Source organism: Venturia canescens, chromosome 2 (genome assembly GCF_019457755.1).
Source record: "Venturia canescens isolate UGA chromosome 2, ASM1945775v1, whole genome shotgun sequence".
Lineage (NCBI taxonomy): Eukaryota > Metazoa > Arthropoda > Insecta > Hymenoptera > Ichneumonidae > Venturia > Venturia canescens.
The window spans coordinates 3,308,903-3,329,214 of NC_057422.1; the positions used below are offsets into that span (position 1 = coordinate 3,308,903).

The following is a 20,312-nucleotide window of genomic DNA, read 5'->3' on the forward strand; positions in this document are numbered from 1 at the left end:
CACATTCATTCTTTACAGTAAAAATTTAAGTTGTTGCTAAATCTTTTGAGAGGGTGGGGGTAAGGGACGGAGCTCCTATGCTTATGCATCGAGTGACGTCAGCAATGCCAACTTATAGATACTGAATGATTACTTTTAAGATGATGGATCAGTCGGTAATCACACCTCGAATTTTTGAAATTGAAACTCTTTGACATCGTTCGTCCGATTAAAATAATAAAAATGTCATCGTACGCAGCACGATCGCAAAAATCCGATGACATTTTTATTTTTTCGATCAGACGAACGATGTGGAAAAACTTCCTTTTCAAAATTTGCAGCTATCTCTCTCGCACTCACGGTTGTGATTACCGACTGATCCATCATCTTAATTCAGATGAATATTGCGAAAATTTTCAACTCTGTGAATGATAATATTGATTATAATACAGAAATACGTTCATTTTAATCACTCAAAGTTGATAGAACATTTATTCTCGATGATTGAAAATTGCGTTGAAATAACAACAAAGTTTGGCAACGTTGCGTGATTTCTTCATATGCAGCTGTTGGATTGGATGCAGTGAGACCTGTGCCTCAGTGTTTTCGTGTCATTTTTTCGTCCGGCGTTTTTGGAGGTTATCATGTCAACGACTGTGGTAAATGAAAATGATGGGGAAACAAATTCAAAAAAACCTGAAATTCATCGATGGAATGGTCGATTTGTCAGTTCTCACGTTTATAAGCATCGCGCTATGCTCACTGAAGCTGGAAAAAAACGAAAAGTGATATGTGAAGAGAATGTCAAAAGTTTCGAATCGATTGATGTCGAGGGCCGTCGTATTGTCAACTTTGCTATATTCGCAAAGAATTTAATATGTACTTTGTGCAAAGAAGTACTTTCTCTAAAATACACAATGAAAGAGCGACATAGAGACCTTGCTTCAATTTTTGATATTCGATGTCATTTCATTTAAATGTTTCAATGAAATTTAAAAAAAAATTTGAAAACCGTTGAACGTTCCGTATATATGCAAACATATATACATATATCCATTCTATATACATTATTAATATCTGTTGTATGCTGATTTGAATTCTCATTTGTGTTCAATAAACAAATAATTGAGATCCCATTGCTCGCATTTGACTACTTTCCGAAAAATCGTACGCGCCTATATACATATCTGTATACTATGCATAACCAAAAAGTGTGAATCGTGAATCTGTCACGGATAGTGCTCCCGTTAGTGTCGTAGTTGCAACGTTGCCACATTTCTACACGGCAGTCTCAGTTAACCCGATATGATCGTGATGCAGTCACATATTTTCGGTGATTTCTTGTTATTTTAGTCGGTAATTTATCTGTTCTTTTCAGTCAAATCATTCTATATATATCCTCCTGATTCGAACTATTATTTTTCAAATGAATTTCTTCATTAGTAAGATTGATTAGTAAGAGCAAAAAAGTGTGAAGGCAACGACTTCGTCCCATTCAACCGATATATAATGAGATGACATTTTTGCTCAACTTCAACATTTAATTTCTCCGAAACTAGTTCGGTAACCTCAGTTTTCCTTGAAAGAGTGCATTCAGGAAATATGTATCAATAAATGGGGAAATTTTCATAGATATCTATTCATCTCAAAAATTTTAAGCAACAACCTTAGTTGACTGTATCAATGACATAAAGTGTACATAATATTTTACCGTATTTTTTGAATTGTTTTTTTTTACGAAAGTTAAACATTTCTGGGTCTAATGAAATCGAATAGAAAATGCTGATTGCACGGCGTTTTCGAAAATGCAAAATTTTAGTAACGTGCGACTCCTCCAAATGAAAAGTATTTTTTGAAGTAAAACTTCTATAGGCTGGCGCTGGGCTTGGGAAGTAAACTGGTGAAAGTGTAACGGAAGTGTTACGAGAGCGTTACGGAAGTGCTACGAAAAGTGTGATTGCGCATGCGCATGTACATTTTCGTTCTCTCTCACGCTCATCGCTGTAATATCTGGGTGGCTGATTGGGAAAATAACGTTAACTCGTCTATTCGCTATGTTGCTTTATTTTGTGTCCAACACCTGGTCTACGGGACTCTTATAACATATGAGCAATTACATTGGCACATGTGACTCTGGCAGAACTCCGGACGAGAATGAAGACGCTTACGACGTCAAAATTACGTGTTATAACAATGATTTTTGCGTTTTCTCAAGCGATTGATTTCAATTTTCCTGTTTTTATCAGAGAGATAAATATTTGTATGCACGAAGACTTGCTAGGGCATCGAACAAAAATGACAACGTGCTAAATAAAGCTGTGTTTTTCTCAAATTCAAATTCTTTATTTCAAAGTCTGATATTTCACCGCAGAAAACGTTAAAATTTGGGAATTTTCTAGTTTTCTCGTGCGTTATAAAAATTAGTAAAATATTTCGACCGAATTCTGTTAGAAAAAAATGAAGACTATTGGAAAACTAGAAAATTCCCAAATTATAACGTCTTCTGCGGTGAAATACCAGATTTTGAAATAGAGAATTTTAATTCGACAAAATTTTGAAAATACTTTCACCTTCTCTTTTGGAAGGACGACAAGAATAGTTATTTGTAACCACACGTTTTTTAACCTCATAACTTATAGCTAAATATACAAAAAAAAACGAATGAATTATGCGAGTTAGCCTTAACATTTTTTTGAGAGAAAAAATTTTATTCGATTCATAATTCCATGGAGCACAAATACTTTCTGCTGAGAGCAAAAAAAATTTTTGCTTCTCGATTTTTAAGAAAAAAAGGAAAATATCGAAAGGTGGCTTGAATGCTATCGAATTTTTTTTTTTTCAATCTGAAATTTTGGGAAAATTACTTTTTTTTTGATGTACTAACGATTTTCGTTGGAGCTCCGAGAAAAAAAATATCGATTTTTTTTGAATCGAAATAGTTAATCCTCACAGACTTATCTCTCCGTACTCGAGAATAATCCTCTTGTCGAATATTATTATTTCTATCAGTTCTGCTGGCCTTCGCGTGACGGAGTTCACTGACCAGCACAGCTGATGGGATTTTCGGACTGGCGCTGGTAAAGGAATGAGATAGGAATAGGAAAACAACCTCAGGGGCGCGTCATTGCTCTGTTTACATACGGAGCGAGATACGCACTGTTTTCATCATAGGTTGAAGGGAGATGGATGACGTGATGTTTTTCGTGAGGTAGCTAATATTCGTCTCGGGAATTCCCGTGATTGTGTGATAGTCAGGCGCAATGCTGAGAGACACAACAATAAGGGAGTTTATTTCAGAATTATGTGTCAAACGATAGTCGAACGCAATGTCGAGAGACTTTTAACACATGATTCGAAATGAGATGATCTTCTATCGGGTGTCTTGGAAGTGCTGTGGGCAAGCTGGGTTGTTATTCAGTGGGAGTTTGGATTAGGAGATATTTATGACTAATTGCTAACCACAGTGGCATGGGCTAGACCGAGTAATTTATATCTAATGTGGCATGGGCTGTACCTTAAGGTAAAGGATCAGTCACCTAACCTCACCTCGAATTTTCGAAATGAAAATTCTCCGCTGTCGTTTGACTAATCAAAAAAAGGCTCTGTCAGCGGACGCGGAAAGATGGCAAAAATACGCTGACAGGGGCTTTTTTTTATTGATCAAACCGTGTCGCAGATATTCAATTTCGAAAATTGCAGCTATCTCTCTCGCACTCACGGTGGCGAGATAGCGACTGCTCCATTACCTTAAGGAGGGTGGCTACACTCGTCAAAATGATAAGAAATTGATCAAATTTGGTGATAATGTTCTTCAACGTCAAGTGCGAAGACACCATTTTTTTCAAAATTTTCTTCTGCTTAGTTATCGAGTAATTACGCATTAAAGCAGATTTCTTATGCCCGAAATGTATACCTATATATATGGAAACGCTATGCTTATACACTTGAACTTTAGTGATCAATTACTCGTTAACTGTACAGAAGAAAAATCTTAAAAAATTTGTATTGCCACATTTGGCCCTAAAGAATATGTTCACCAAATTTTATTAAATTCTTATCATTTTGAAATTTTTTATGTATTTAACATGGTTTAGCATGGCAACATTGTATCGTCGGTAGCCACCCTCCTTAAGCCCTGCCACCGCTATGACAAGGTGGACCCGTCAAGGTGGAACCCCATTTGGGGGGGTGTGTGATCTCAGGCACACTCACTTTTTTTTGTATTGGAATTCGAGCCAATTTTCATTGCTCCTGATCAGGGTCTTTCTTTTCATCCTCTCATTCCATCTTTTCAAAAATCTTGCCAGTGCAGCAGCAGCAGCAGCTAATTCATTTTAGAACGTATCGCGGTCGCTGAGGGCGAAGGGAAAATTGCAGAAAACCTCGCCGATATGGAGCTTTCCCTCTGGTGGTAATATGAACGAGCTCATCACGGTTCACATACTTTCTCGACTGTGATGCAGTGCATTAGCCAGAGCTTTTTGCACAGAATAATAGCATAGCGCATAGAGCTGCGCGATTGCTCAAAATAGTTTTTGTTGCTATGCAAAAGCGTGAGTGACTGGCTCGAAATCCTTCATGCGTGAGATTAAAATCGCCTGCAGAGAACTTTCAAAGCGATCGACCTAACGGCTCGTTCATTAAAAAAAAGTATAAACTCGCGAAATGTGTTGTGTTAAGTTTTTCTGATGAAATCGCACTGTTATTCTAATTTGAGACTCACAACTTTTTTCTCGGACATTTATGAAAAGAGTCCAAAAGAAATGAAAAAAGCTCGACATTGATACGGAAAAGTGTTTAAATAAATATGAGGAACATATTGTACGCCATCCCGGAGAAGGCAAAAAAAAGATCGATAATGAAAAAATATAAACCCAATGATTCGGTGGAACAGCAAGACTTCAATGTAATCAACTTCCTCTCCGTTCCGAACAGATGTTTGCAGTGAGACCAAAGATCGTCACTTGATGAAGAACAAATTCAAACTGAATAAAAATCAATAAATCTAACTCCCAGCTTGTCAGCTCATGCTCCCCTCTCTCTTCTGATCCCTTTCTTGTCATCCCCCTTTCAAAATTTTTTGTTTCCTACTCCGGTATTGAATCACGTACTTATCGTTAATATATTATAAACATTTCTACATCGCATTCTCTTCAAAGGAAAGTTAATTATACGACTGAGTCTCAGTGTTGTTCCGAAACTATGTAAAAAAAGTATTGTAATTGTTGTCAACGGTTAGGAACGGAAGAGATCGATACCTCCGAGAGAAATCGGAGTAGGTATCACCCTAAAGAAATTTGCAGGGAAAAAAACATGAAAATGTTCCCAATAGAGGAAGAACAGAAGCCTCATATAGCGTTCGAACGAACAAGGGTGCTTCTCTTTCATTCTCTTTAAAGTTTTTTCAATCTATTTCCCGTCGAATACATACCGTTGGCTCGTACTTCTCGAAACCTGACAACGTTGACAAATAGAATGATTAATTACACGAGAGCTGGTAGCTTCAAGTACGAAAGTATTCACCTCGTCAGTCTTCATCGAGAAGCGTAACTGAACAGAAGATTAGAGATTTTACCAGCAGTAGCACTACTACACTTTTCAAACTACAGTTTAATAACTTCAGTTGATAAAATCTCAAGATTGGCGAGCATGGAGAAGAACGCATATTTTGAGGGTGTAAATCATTTGAATGCATTCATAAATTTTCTCTCTGGTCATTGTTTGCCGCTCAGTGACGACCCAAAAAAGTTAAGCTTTCTCGACAGTTTATGGTTGATGTTCGCGTGGTCAGTTAAAATGTTATACTTAACGACTGCCGTTTTGGGCACTTTGCATTTTGCCAACCTCACGGCAGACCAAGCTTTCAAGAAATCTGGTGCTATCGCGATGCTCACTATCGAAGTGTTGATTCCTCTTTTGTATCTTAATTTTCGACGAAGTGATCTTCGCAAATTGATCAAGAATTACAATCTCATTCTCATCGATTGCGATGATTTGAGACAATGTGTTTGTCAAACGGTGAAACATTACAACGCGGGCCTTAGCTTTTTCTTCATTGCAGGCCTCTTCCCTGTAGTCCTTTTTCCAGCAGCACCAATTTTTCGAATTTTCGAGAGCGAACAATTCACGTACGCCGATTTTACGGTACCTGCTTACTTACCCGGTGAACCATTCGGAAGGAGTGTTTTCGCAGCCGGTGTTGCTATACAAGTTGTCGGTGGTTGCATCTTACATACTGGAGTGATCGCTATATATTTATATGTCATTCATTATATTGCCGTATTAATGGGTCAATATAAATACGTTCGCATACGAATAGCTGAAGCGTTTAGTGAAAAGGACGATCCAAGGGACGACTTGTCTGTAATAACTGCACTCCGTGAATGCGTTGATCATCATTCTGCCGTCATTAAGTAGGTAGACACATTTTTTCAAATAGATCAAAATTATTATTCATACTAGCCGAGGAGTTTTGGGACAAATTTAATCTTATTGCCATTCAACAAAAAATAAATTCAGTACCCGTGTACTTTAATCTTTGGAGGACGGGTCTGGTCGAAATATCAATTACTAGTTTGGTCGGGCTCTCTACTTGAAAAATTCATCGATATTATGCACAAATTTCGTGTAAAAAAAGTCGATTTTCATGTCAAAATCCCCGTCCTTGAAAGTTTAACATACATTCGAATTTTAAAAATCGATGGTCGACACCGTTTTAACGAAATGAAATAGTAATAAAAACACTCGTCCTCTTATACCTTTCTAAAAAGTGGGTGGGGATCAGAAGTAAGAACGACTAAAATTTCGAACAGGCATTCTAATTTCTGATACCCACCCCTAAAAAGTTGGCGAGTAACGCCAAAGTTGGTTACCAACGGAGAGGGATTGTTGTCATTTTATTCGTTTATTTATTCGAGTCCCTGTCGGTTTGACAGTTGCGTGAATACGCGTGCTGTTATACGTTTCTATCAGAGTAACACTTTTTTCAATAATTTTATCAAAACGAATCAGATCACGTCTTTTTTTCTCAACAGCGTTAAATGATATGACCCAAAGATAAGCTACACACTCGAATAAAAAAATATTTTTATTCGTGTATAAAATAACATAAGACATGGTTGTTCAGTCTCCGCTTGTTTTTAGCTCGAAACGAGAAATTATTTTTCGTTTAAATACATTTCGGCTTGAAATGGAATATCATGCTTCTGATTACATTCGCATTCAAATAAAATGAGAATTGATTTTTATTACGTCCTAGTTTCGAATAATAATAGATTTATCGTAGGACAGATCTGAAGATACACTGATTTCACAAAGAATTGAAATTGTGAATCGTTAGTATGAAGCATGAGAAAAACTATACATAATGTGAAAAACGAGATCGCAGGGTCCGTAATTTCGTGGTCCGGGTTGATTTTTTCAAATTTCAGTGATTACATCGACGGTTCTTATTAGTTGTCGAGATCCAGGTGGACTTTGTCACAATTTTTGATGTCCACGTCGATAATTGCAAGGGTTTCGTTGTCGAAGTCAACGACTTCATCGTTTTCGATGTCCAGGACAAGGTTTCCATAGTTTTTTCTGTTTAAGTCGACGGCTCCATATTTTGCGATGTCTAAGTATATTTTTTCATAGTTTTCGCTATCTAGGTTGACGGCTCCATAGCTTTCGATGTCTAGGTACAACATTTCCCATAGTCTTCGCTATCTAGGTCGACGGCTGCATAGTTGTTGAGGTCTAGGTATATTTTTCTATGGTTTTCGATATCTAGGTATATTTATCCGTAGTTTTCGCTATCTAGGTATATTTCTCTATAATTTTCGATGTCTAGATCGATGGCTTAATGGTTTTCGATGTGTAGGTGTATTTCATTATCGTTATCAATATCCAGATCAACGACTTTATGGTCTTCAATGCACGGAAGATTTCGAGGCCACAGAAGGCCATGAAAAAATATTATCGGAAACCGATAAGTATGAAGCTGTCGATCTAGACACTGAACTCCATGAAAACGTCCCCCTGGCCATCGAAAACCAATGACAGCATTCATGTGAACTTCGAAATCATTGAGGGGTTGATCTCAACCTCATAAACTACGACAACTTCAACCTAAACATCGAAAACTCTGGAGCCGTCGATTTAGACGTCGAAAACTGTTAAGAAAGACTTACCTACGAAAAAAAGGCCTGGGAGGTCGTGGCAAAGGTATGGCTAGGCACTGCAGGGTATGGCTTTTACCATGGGCTGAGTATCGCTACGATCTGGGCAAGTTTCGATCGTAGCGCGATGCTTATATTTAGAGTCGCGGTAGCGACTCTGAGACAAGTACATTTATGTATGATGAGTCGATTCTAGAGAGTCTTTACAGGAGCGAGAGTGTTTTTTTTTATCTGTTTTGGAAAACTTTCAACACTTATTTCTGTAATAATTAAATAATTACAGCATTTCAGAGAATCCTGCAAGTTGACGTATTTTTTATTTTTTTTCTTTCGATCGCGACCTCTACGAACTCCGTAGGTTAACGCATTAAAAATATATTAATTATTTATTTTTTGATTTCATCAAAAAATGTTGCATTTTTTCGCACACATTTTTGATATATAATTTTATTATGCTATGAGAATAATTTTATGCCAAGTGACACAAAATGAAAAATTAAATAATAATTTAATTGCAGATGAACTACAGCAATTCATTCCTAAGCAACTTTTTGGCATGAAACCAATTCCGGCAAAAATATGCTTCCTCATATTCTTGTGGTTTATAGTAAATACTGAACCTCTAAGAACGATTGCAGATCGATTAAGGTGATCTATCACTTGCGTGGTGCTTGCGTGAGTGCGAGAGAGATGGCTGCAAAATGGTTACACGTTTTACTCGGACATCCTTGACTTTTTGAGAAAAATAAAAGTTACACCTTGTTCTCTAATAAAATGAGAATAGCGTGTAACTCATATTTTCTTTCAAATATTAACCTACTCGGAATAAAACGTGCAGCAGGATTTTTACCGACTGAACAACTGATAGATCACGTTAAGTGTTTCAATAGCTTCCATATTCCGGATTGTATGTAGAGTTATTTCTTGGCTTCTGACGAAATTGTACGATACAATTAGATGATCTCAAGACAATAAAGTACTGACAGTTTGTGAGGGATTTTTAGCCCAACGAAATATCCCAAGAATCATCTGTGCCATCGATCGATAAATCGATCAATGTTTCAATTTCGCATTCCACACTCTGTTGATTTTTGTTCTTGAGTTCATCAATAGCAAGTCACATGAGATAGAATAGAATTTTTCACTATTACGACTATATTGAAAATGTTGAAAATCTTGTCTTTTAAAAGTTAATTTCTTTTTTCAATTTTTCAAAACAAATAGGTAAGGCATTACAAGATTATATCGATGTGACGAGTATTTTTGTCGGGTATGTGAACATATTTTAAAAGATTACTTCAATCGAATTTTGAATTTTCTGATTACAAAGTATATAGTTTTTATTTTTATTTTTTGAACTTAGCGCGATTGTAGTTAGCCCAACTTAATGTAATCCGCGAAACAAGGTTGCAGGACTTTTGAGAAAAAAAACGTGATATAAAATCCCAAAAATTCCCCTAGGGAAAGAAGGTTGGGACAGGTACATTAATGATCCCTTGTTTCCTGATCATATCCCGAGAAATGTGAAGAAAAAAAATTTCATAAAAACAATTATGAAACCAACTGTAAATAATTTCAACACAACAATTCGACAAAAATTTAACCAAAACATGATATTAAAAAAAATACAAATCTGTAATTATTTTTTAAAGTGAAAAAAAAATCAAATAAAACGTAAGAAATAAAAAACCGAAAAATCGCGTTTGGAAACATTTTGGAAACCGATTCTTCATTCTTTTTATCTTATTCTAACAGCTAAATCAATTGAAAAAAATTCCATCTAAGTTATGTGCAACATTAAAGTTTGTGATATCAATTCGAGACCAAGTATTTAATGGTAATTCGAATTATCATTCCTACGGGAACTGTCAGGAACTTGAAAAAGTTTTAATGAATCAAAAGAGTTGCCATTGGAGTTACGTGCAGCACTAAAATTTATGATAAAATCCAAAAAAATCCCATCAAAGCTATAGTAATTTGATACTCTATGGTGGCAGAGACTTAGATGAAAATCGATTCTTCTCAGACTTTCAGGATCCTCTCGTATTATTCGCAATATACTCGACGTCGATTTTGTATCAGTACAAATTATGTTTAAATATGTATTAAAAGTACTGGTCCGGCCCATCACTTTTCATTCAAATAAAAATCAATCACAAAAAACGAAATTATACGACAGCATTCATCCAGAGAATGATTGGTTTCATTTCACATTCAAATATTGGAGATTCTGTCGCAACGAACCAAGTCCATGGATTCTCAAAGTGTTAGAACTTGTTACATACACTTTGTACTCGTTTTCAACTCCATACTTTTAGAGTCTTGTTTCGCTATACAATTGAAAGGGACCCAAAAATTTCTGACTACACAATTATTCCATGGTAAAAAAACCATGGAGCTGTCAATGTAGTACCAAAAACCGTAGAGAAATATGCCTAGACACCGAAAACTGTGGAGCCGTCTCCCTGTACCCGTGTTTATTCTTATTCAACTGCTCCAAAATAGGTTGGTTTCAAGATGCTTTTGCAATAAAAGAAGCGCTGCGGCGCCATTAGGAAACCACTCGCGCGCAGAAGCGCGCGTGATAGACCCTAGTCAACGTTAAAAAATGCTTAATGACTTAAGGAGGGTGGCTACCGACGATACAATGTTGCCATGCTAAACCATGTTAAATACATTAAAAATTTCAAAATGATAAGAATTTAATAAAATTTGGTGAACATATTCTTTAGGGCCAAATTTGACAATACAAATTTTTTAAGATTTTTCTTCTGTCCAGTTATCGAGTAATTGATCACTAAAGTTCAAGTGTATAAGCATAGCGTTTCCATATATATAGGTATACATTCCGGGCATAAGAAATCTGCTTTAATCCGTAATTACTCGATAACTAAGCAGAAGAAAATTTTGAAAAAAATTGTGTCTTCGCACTTGATGTTAAAGAACATTATCACCAAATTTCATCAATTTCTTATCAATTTGACGAACGTAGCCACCCTCCTTAAACGAATGTGCCAAAAATCTGTCCGAACACTGATTAAAGACTGAACGGCTCATAACTTTAAATGTAACCGGACACCGCCTTGTAAAAATACATCTAAAAAAATATGCACTTCCGTAAGGAGTAAAATTCACTTTGTCTCTCGTTATATGATAATTGTTTAAATTCACTAACTGGTTATCATGAAAACCCATAAAAATTTTTAATTACAAAAATATGACATATTTTTGTAGAGTTGGGCAAACGCTCATCGGAATATTGGCGTTTCATATCGGCGTAACGTACATTACTTGCATTATGGAATTCTGTTTTCTAGCTTACGGAGTAATAACAGTAAGTTCCGCTCGATTAATAAAATATTCATTTGTGTGAATGTTTTTTTTTTATTTTTCACATTTCAACAGCATTTCCGTATTCCTTATAACTCCCAACTAACTACCAGTTTTTCTTTTGTAGTTCGGAAATGCCATCGTCGAAAAGTTTACCTACATGATTTACATATTTTTTCGCATATTGCTGGTATTTATATTCTGCTCCAGCATTCAAGAATTGGTCGATGCAGTAAATTTTGATTGAATAAAACAAAAGAAATATCACTATTCTTATCTTTGAACAAAATTTCTATTGAAATTCACGATTTTCGATCGTAGAGCACGTCTGTTACGGATGACGCATTTCACGAAAATTGGTATACTCGGAGTAAGACCGTGCAGAAAATCTTTTTCATTCTTCAACTCAGCAGCCAGATGGAATGTCGTGTCAGCGCTTATCGAATCGTTGATCTCGTCGTTCCAACTTTGGCATTGGTAAATGAGAAATACTTCGTTTATTTCGATACAATTATTCAGTTTTATCTCAATGACTACTTATTCAATATCTATATTTTTTTACGGTACAGATTTTGAGCAAATCGTACTCAGTTTGCTTACTTCTACTCAACATCAAATGAATGTCGTGCTTTGCTGCATCAAATTAACTGAAACGTTCCATGTTAATTTCGTGTCGCAGCTATGATAACCGCGACTTAGTATTGGGAGTCACAAAACTATAAAACTTCTTTCACTATTGATGCAACTAGATCGGACTCGAGAGTTACTATTTGGATTATAAATATTGTTACGGTTTCCCTCTTTTAAATTCTCATATATATTTGTATTAACTAAACGAACATCTGGTGCCTCTTGACAACGATTGTCTTTTGGAAGTCAACAAGATCAAGAATTCATTCAAGATACGAACCTCAAGCAAGATACAACGTATTACATTTGTAACCAAATAAACCACCCCAATCTCTATTAAAATTGAGTTGACTATTTTATTTCGCCCACACATAACATTGGTGTCAGAAGTAAAAAAAACCGATAAAAATTGAAATGATCAAAAAGTGATATTCAGTGATGACAATAAGTAACAAAAAACGTCACGAAAGAAACAAAATTCTTCAAAAAAGAACCAGAATCCTCAACTTTACACCTCTAGTTATCGTTCTCATTCATCTCCAACAAGAAATAATGAAACAAATCAACTCCGTCAAGAAATTTCTGCGGAATTCATCGAAATGAAAATGAATCTTCGAAATGAAATTATGAACGACATCAGACAGACTCTTCGTGAAAATTTGGATAATCACCGTCGTACGAACAGAGAGGAATTCCATGCCTTATTGAGACCTACACTTCACACGGAAATTCAACCAGGTTTTCCATCTCCCTCTCCAATACCAGATAACAATTTGAATTCTCTTTTAAGGAGGGTGGGTACATTCGTCAAAATGATAAGAAATTGATCAGATTTGGTGATAATGTTCTTCAAAAACAAGTGCGAAAACACAATTTTTTTCAAAATTTTCTTCTACTTAGTTATCGAGTAATTACGCATTAAAGCAGATTTTAATTTCTTATGCCCGGAATGTATACCTATATATATGGAAACGCTATGCTTATACACGTGAACTTTAGTGATCAATTACTCGATAACTGTACAAAAAAAAATCTTAAAAAATTTGTATTGTCAAATTTGGCACTGAAGAATATGTTAACCAAATTTTATAAAATTCTGATCATTTTGAATTTTTTAATGTATTTAACATGGTTTAGCATGGCAACATTGTATCGTCGCTATCCACCCTCCTTAATTAATACTTCTGCTCACACTTCACAAAATCCTCCTATTATTCCTCTTACTAATATTAAGAGTATGGATCAGTCGACTAACCTCACTTGGAATTTTCGAATTTTAATTTATATTTTTTCGATTAAAAAAGGCTCTGTCAGCCTACGCAGAACGATGGCAAAAATCGACTGACAGAGCCTTTTTTTAATCGGTTAAACAGTGTCAAAGAATTTCGATTTCGAAATTTGCCTCTTTCTCTCTCGCACTCACGTGCGATATACCGATTGATCCATCCTCTTAAGGTGATGGATCACACGATTTCCTATACTTTCAATTAATTTAAAAAATATTCATTCAAGGTTAATAAGTTGAATGTATTTGCTTATTGGTGCTTTTTATTCATCGGTTTCATTCATTTAACGACTTTAACGACGAGGGAAGTAAATGTACTTGTCTCGCTTTTTTTACAGCATTTTTGGTGTTTTTTGGCGGGGATTTGTCGACTTTTTGTATTGAATTCATAGCTCGTGTATTAAACATGTCAATTTATTGTGTAAGTACTCGGATGATGCAAAACGATCAGCATTTTTCCCTGTTTTATAGCAAAGTATGTCAATATGTAGTCTAAAATAATTTGCACATGAAATAGTTGCTTGGTTAAAAATCTTATTTTTAGTTTGTTCCAAAAAAAATGTGTAACCATTTTTAGCATTCCTCGGCCTACTTTTTTTTCTCAATTTTAGCATCATCTGCAAAAATCCATGAAGAAGTACCTGTTCTCAACATACTTGTATAATGACCTTTGAAAACGGTTTGATCGTGATTTTTTATAACTTACCTTGAGGACTGGTCCATTGAGTAAAATTTGGGACAGTTCGAAATTTTGTTCAAACTAATCTAGCAGATAGTAGTCAATCCAAAAAATAGTCCAATAAGCTAGCAGATGGTAGTTAATCGTGCACTCCATTAACATCTTTGGGAGTGAAATTTTTCTTTAATATTCGCATTTACACAGCTGTTCCAAATTCTGAAGTTTTAAAAAAATCTCGATGCCTAATAATCTCAAAGCCGTCATTATTAACCCTTACTAGTCACACCTCAAGTTTCTGGCATAATAGTTACACGGGGTCCAAAGTACCCCACTCACTTTGGGGAACGATAAATAATTTAAAAAATGTAAAAAAAAAAAAAATAAAAATACTGCAATGTAATTTAAACTTTTAAGAAATGACCATAACGATTTTATTCTACTCGTGTTATTTTTAATATTAAAAAAAATGTCAAAGAAAAGAATGCAGGAAAAATGACTTTTATCACAAAAATTGATGTAGAAATCGTAATTTTCAATTAGAAAAAAAAATCAACTCGTTCTATAAACCTGAGAAATCACGCTTTCAGGTAGTATTAGTTAAATTTGTCACGCTGGGGTAGATCGGACCCCAGATTTTCGCACGGTCTGACATGATTGACTACCAAAACTAATCTAACGGGCCCTTTCAAATAATAACGATGAGGCTCTCTTCTCAAAGGTTCGAACTATTGAGCGAGGGCACCACAAGTCCCATTTTCTCGAAGTTTCTATTTGCTGGTATATCGTCGGTCGAAAAACGGCTGGGGTCCAATATACCCTGTGTGACTATTAAGGGTAAACTCAAAAAACATAACAAGAAATCCCGATCTTTCTTAAATATATATCTCCATACTAACGAACATGAACCAAAAACAAATTAATCACCCGCGATCTTTATAACCTTATATATTCGAGCACAGCTGTCACTGTTTTGTATATGTATGAAGTATGGTATGGGTTGTCACATCAATGAACACAGTGTCACATATTACCAGAATTTCTAGATACAACTAGTGTCACTAGACAGCAACTGCTGAAGGTCAGAAAATGTGTGCGAAAAATGCCACCTTTTTTCGACGATATTGAAAAATGAAATTGATATATTTCTTATATGCGTTAAGTTACAGAGGTTTAATTAGTCACGATCGAAAGAGAAAAAATAATGAAAAATACGTGAACTAATAACATCTTTGAAAACGCTGTAATTTATTAAATATCGGCGAAACAATTTTGGAAAACCATTCGAAACCACTCTGCTTGCGGTAAAGACTCTAGTAGCGACTCGTCTTCGTCTTACTATAGATTTGTAAAATATACTTGTTTCAAGTATATTTTACTAGATCTCAAGATTAGCGAGCATGGAGAAGAGCGCATATTACGAGAGTGTAAATCGTTTAAACGCATTCGAAAATATTCTCTCTGGTCATTGTTTGCCGCTCAGTGACGACCCAAACAAGTTAGGCTTTCTCAACAGTTTATGGATGATGTTTGCGTGGTTAGTTAAAATTGTATACTAAACGAGTGGCGCTTCGGGCATTTTATGTTCTGCCAACCTCACGGCAGATCAAGCTTTCAAAAAACCCGGTAGACGCTACAGGTAGTAGCGAATCAATTTTAATTATTGTGACATCATATTACAATATACAAACAATAATCCCGAAATTTTTAAAACCCGAACATCAATAATTAACTCGATGGTAGCAAATCGTCAGAGGCACTTCAGAAAAAAATGGTCCATCGGTGAACGGTATAAATCGAAATCTGCTCGACCGTTTTTTTTTAAATTTGGCATGGTACTTCCTTACACAATTGACCAGGTATCTACGAAAGAATTTCTTTTTTTTCGATGTTTTGTGACACTTGGAAGTAAAAACACTGATTTTCGCCTAACAAAAGAGCCTATTTGTTTTTGTAAAATTAATAACTATGAAAAATTGAAAAAAGCTCTCGTAGATACCTGGTCAATTGTGTAAGAAAGTACCATGCCAAATTTCAAAAGGATCGATCGAGTAGATTTTGGTTTACACTGTTCGTCGGTGGACAACTTTCTTCCGAAGTGCCTCTGCTACCGTCGAGTTAATTATTGATATTCGAGTTTTTAAAATTCAGGAAATCTTGTTTATATATTGTGTTATGATATCATAATCAATAAAATAAATTTGTATTATCTGTAGCGTCTAAAAAAATTGTTGAAATTTTTTTCACCGAATTTACGTTACTCCGCCCTTAATGAAGAATGAAAAAGTATTTGGATCCTTTATAATCGAACGATTCATAAATATCTTAATTCCATGACATAACGCGGATGGACACAGACAACTTTTGCATTGAGATTACAATTTATTCATCACTGCTCCATAAATACTGGATTGCGAGTGTTTAAGGACGGAGCATATTTTTGTATCTTTTGCCTCGTCCGAGCACGTATCCGGAGCCCCGCCGTGTCTGTAACCCGGTTTTAAATTGAGTTTTAGAGATTTGAATATTTGATGATTCGGTGACTGAAATCGAAGCCTTATAAGCTTACGAGTGGCAGCACTTTATAGAATTTTCTCGAAAGTAAAATGCTCGTTGAAAACCTCTCGATCGGTATTACTTTTCTGACTTTTGGCTTGTTTTCAATATTTCAAATTCTATACTTTTTCATCGATTTTTCGTTCGCGTACGTACTCAAACAGTCTCGTTCCCTCATTCTCCATTATTTCTGGCCAGTCTCATGATCCGTGTTGGCTTATCCGGGAGACTTATGCATGTGCTCGATGTGCATATCGCACGCGCGCGCGCGCGATGCAAAATACACAGTGCCGTTAGATGCAGCGAGCGTTTGCCACGGATGGGAGCTCGTGTCTAACCGAGCATCGCGAGCCTCTTCGCGGAATAACGTATAATTTTATATTTTCATTCAACTTAACCACGTCAACGAGTTCCAAGACTTCCCGAGGCTTCCGCGCCTCGTCGTAGGAGACGGTAAGTCGGCTGGGAGAGGCAGCGAATAAAACTCAGGTGTATTCATTGCATTCAAAAGGATTAAGTTTTCCAATAAATTTATTAAAAAGCAGTGAAATTACCATTTTGTTGAAATACACATCCAAAATCAGATTTGTACTACTAATTGAATTTCCTCCAATAGAAAGGACGATTCTTAAAGTCAGCAAAGTGTATCCATCACCTACCAGAATAAACGAGAATCCATTTCATCTTATAAAAACTGCATTGAAAATCATAATAGTAGACAATTACAAAAGAACGTATTCAACATTGACAGAAGAAGAACTGAACAAAGCTAAAAAGGTAGACACGACCTATTATTACAAATCTAAACAATCGTTACAAACAATACGAGACTATACATCGTGTGAAATAGCGATATATTTAGGAAGCAATCCCGAGAAATTAAGGTATTCCTTTCACGAACCCGAATATTCTACAAATAACTGATTTTATATAATAGTAAAGTAAAAGTGCATGCGAATGGATTGGCGAAATTTCAGGTCAAGTTACCGAGCATTTAATAAAGAATTAAAACTCCAAAAACAGAAATAAGAATCGATTGGAAAAATAAAACGACGACACACGTCGAAAACGACGACTGGAACGAGAATCGTTCCAGTTGATTTTCCAACCGCCCCTTTGATCCTGCGGTTTTCAACATATAATTGGATAATACACGCTTTTGCACCAGCATTTTGCGCTCTTTCTGAGACTCCATCGGAATATTGCATAGGTCAGTTACAGCAACATCGAGAGCCGATCCTCTCGAAACGGAGAGGCGGCCGTTATGAAATCGCGTCGAAATAGCTTCTTTCTCATCTTTGACGCAGTCCCATCGCTGATGTATTGCACAAAAATATCACCTTTGTTCGCTCTCTTCTCGACGTGCAATAATAACAAGCTGTTTTCACATTATCTCCATTCGCCATTACATGCATGAGAGAATTTTTACGTATTTCGAAGCATCGCACTCGGTGAAGGAATATGATGAAGCTCATTGTGTGGGGATATGAATGAGCGCATTTTTTCGCGATGGAGTACATACACACGGAGGCCCCATTGAGTGAAAAACTTCCTTCGAGCCTCGTCTCCTCTCCCGGGGGCAGATAAGTGCAAACTATTTGAAATATTTATGTGTAATAAGCTATGTACGACGTACAAATACTGAGAGAACGACGGAGCTCGCGTGAATTACTGCGTCGCTTTGTTTCACGTGAAAAGAGCAAGAACGCTGCAACTCGCGTTGCAAGGTATTAGACAAAATGCGAGAGATAATTGAAAAAAAACGTTCTTTTATCCCGGAAGTGTGAAACGGCTGTGATTAGCGATCGTTTGGAAAAACGGAGGAGTGTAATACCTTAATTTGATGGGGAACGATGCGAGGTGGAAGTTGAGTGAAAGCGGGAACGTAAATTCACACTTTTTTAAGGGGAAGAAAAAAATGTAGAAACTGGAGGAAAAATTTGGGCGTGCTGGCCCAATTTGAAGGGTCGAGTAACTCACTAACTCGTCGATTTCAATAAACAATGCTACTCCATTAACAATGCATCGGAAGCCCCGTAATTCCCAATTCATTTCCATTTTTCTGAGTCGAAAAATCGTATTTTTCGACTCAGAATTCTCGAAAATTGCGTTTGTAGTTTCCCGCTCGACCGATCATGTAAATTCGGTGATGGCACATATCAGGACGGTACGCAAGTGCATGGCCCATCTGTGCAACTGGGCGCATCGTACCGTGCTCGAAAGTAAAAGCCTTCTCGACCTCCGGGAAGCTACAATAATTTCAACAAATTTTTCGTCTATTTGATCTAACGAGCGTATTGGGAGAACAATTTTTCATTCGGCACGTTAAGAACAAATGAAAATTTCGTGCTTCGTAGATCGAAAGGAAACGGCAGGGAATTCGAGCGGATTCTAATATGAAAAAAATCCTTGATCCGCCACAGACTCTCGTCGCAGCTACAATGATTCGTCTCTTCTTTATCCACGGCTCGTTTTCTTTTCAAAACTTTTGTTTTTCCCCGCTCCCGAGTCTCCGTGGAGCGGAGAAAAAGCGTCTGATCTTTTGAACGATAAAGAATTAATTACGCTTTACGCAACGCGCACTTTTCTTCGTACGTTGTTCATTAACTATTGTACGGTTTACATTTTTTCTTCGGGTCCACGGTGGCAAGAAACTGTCTGATAAAAGTGACGAGCAAAATCCAATATACCGTGAGAGTGAACGCAGGTGATCGAGGGGGGTACACACACGGAGTTCATATCCTTTCAAGAGAGATTCGCTCCATTGCGTTACTTCACGAATATTCACTTTCCGAGGAATCATAGTCGATTTTGCTGGACACAAGATTTCGTGTCATTCTCATCATTCGAATGATTTTTCTTCAAAGTTTTTGAAATTCCAATCACCATTTTAAGGTAGATCATGCCCGAAGGATCGTATTTTATGGGTGTCTTAATTGGGTCGATTTCTACTTTCTAATTAAAGATATTATAACTCTAAATTAATGTCAGAGCTATTAATTCGAAATTGTAAATAAATTTTTCCAACTTATTTTTTGGCGAATGAAATTACAAGCCATTAATTAACCGAGGATCCATCACTGAACCCAAAATTTCATTCGTACCTGGCGAAAATAATAGTTTTAATAAAATAATAGCCAAGAAGAAACAAAATGCCGAAATAAGCAAATGTGAGGTTGCGAGAGCTCATTTTACAAACTTCGTTCAATCTTTAAGGTAATATATTTTTATTACTAGTAAGATAATCCTCTCGAGTTTTTTCCTAAACCTTCATAATATACTTCATTGTACTTTTTCATAAACTTCGTATGAAGCGTTCATTCGTTACATGGAAAGATAAACGATTTTTTACGCATAGTCCTGTGTATTTTTCTTCTTATTTAAACACGTTTATCTCAATGATCAATAAGACGAAGTCTTTAAAATTTGATACGCGTGTCAGTCGACTGCGCATTTGAACTCTGTATAAATTTCAAGACTGTCTTAAGAAAATCGTTTTGTGCATGAATTGTCTTAAAATTCTAGTCACCAGTTTTATCGACGAATCAAAATAATTCGGAGATTCGATTGCGCTTTTCGTGCCGGTACTTTTTCGGTGGATGGCGAACCGACGAACGTTGGAAAATCGCTGGTACATTAACTTAATCACACGATACTTGATCCACGAATTTCCTGCCATTTTTTTTAAATGCGTGGA

The 20,312-nt window shown here is 36.2% G+C and overlaps 1 protein-coding gene across 2 annotated transcripts; it reads left to right on the plus strand.

Moving 5' to 3' along the window:
• The first annotated feature begins 5,526 nt into the window (after window positions 1-5,526).
• Window positions 5,527-12,323, plus strand: LOC122406578 (odorant receptor 67a-like). 2 transcript variants are annotated; one of them, XM_043412110.1, is made up of 5 exons: window positions 5,527-6,392; window positions 11,373-11,472; window positions 11,596-11,700; window positions 11,790-11,945; window positions 12,038-12,323. In XM_043412110.1, exons 1-5 carry the CDS (start codon window positions 5,629-5,631, stop codon window positions 12,086-12,088), a joined length of 1,176 nt encoding a protein of 391 aa, XP_043268045.1. In that variant the 5' UTR covers window positions 5,527-5,628; the 3' UTR covers window positions 12,089-12,323. The 2 variants fall into 2 exon arrangements, with proteins under 2 accessions (XP_043268045.1, XP_043268046.1); XM_043412111.1 differs by having other exon boundaries at window positions 11,596-11,658.
• Window positions 12,324-20,312: the final 7,989 nt, after the last annotated feature.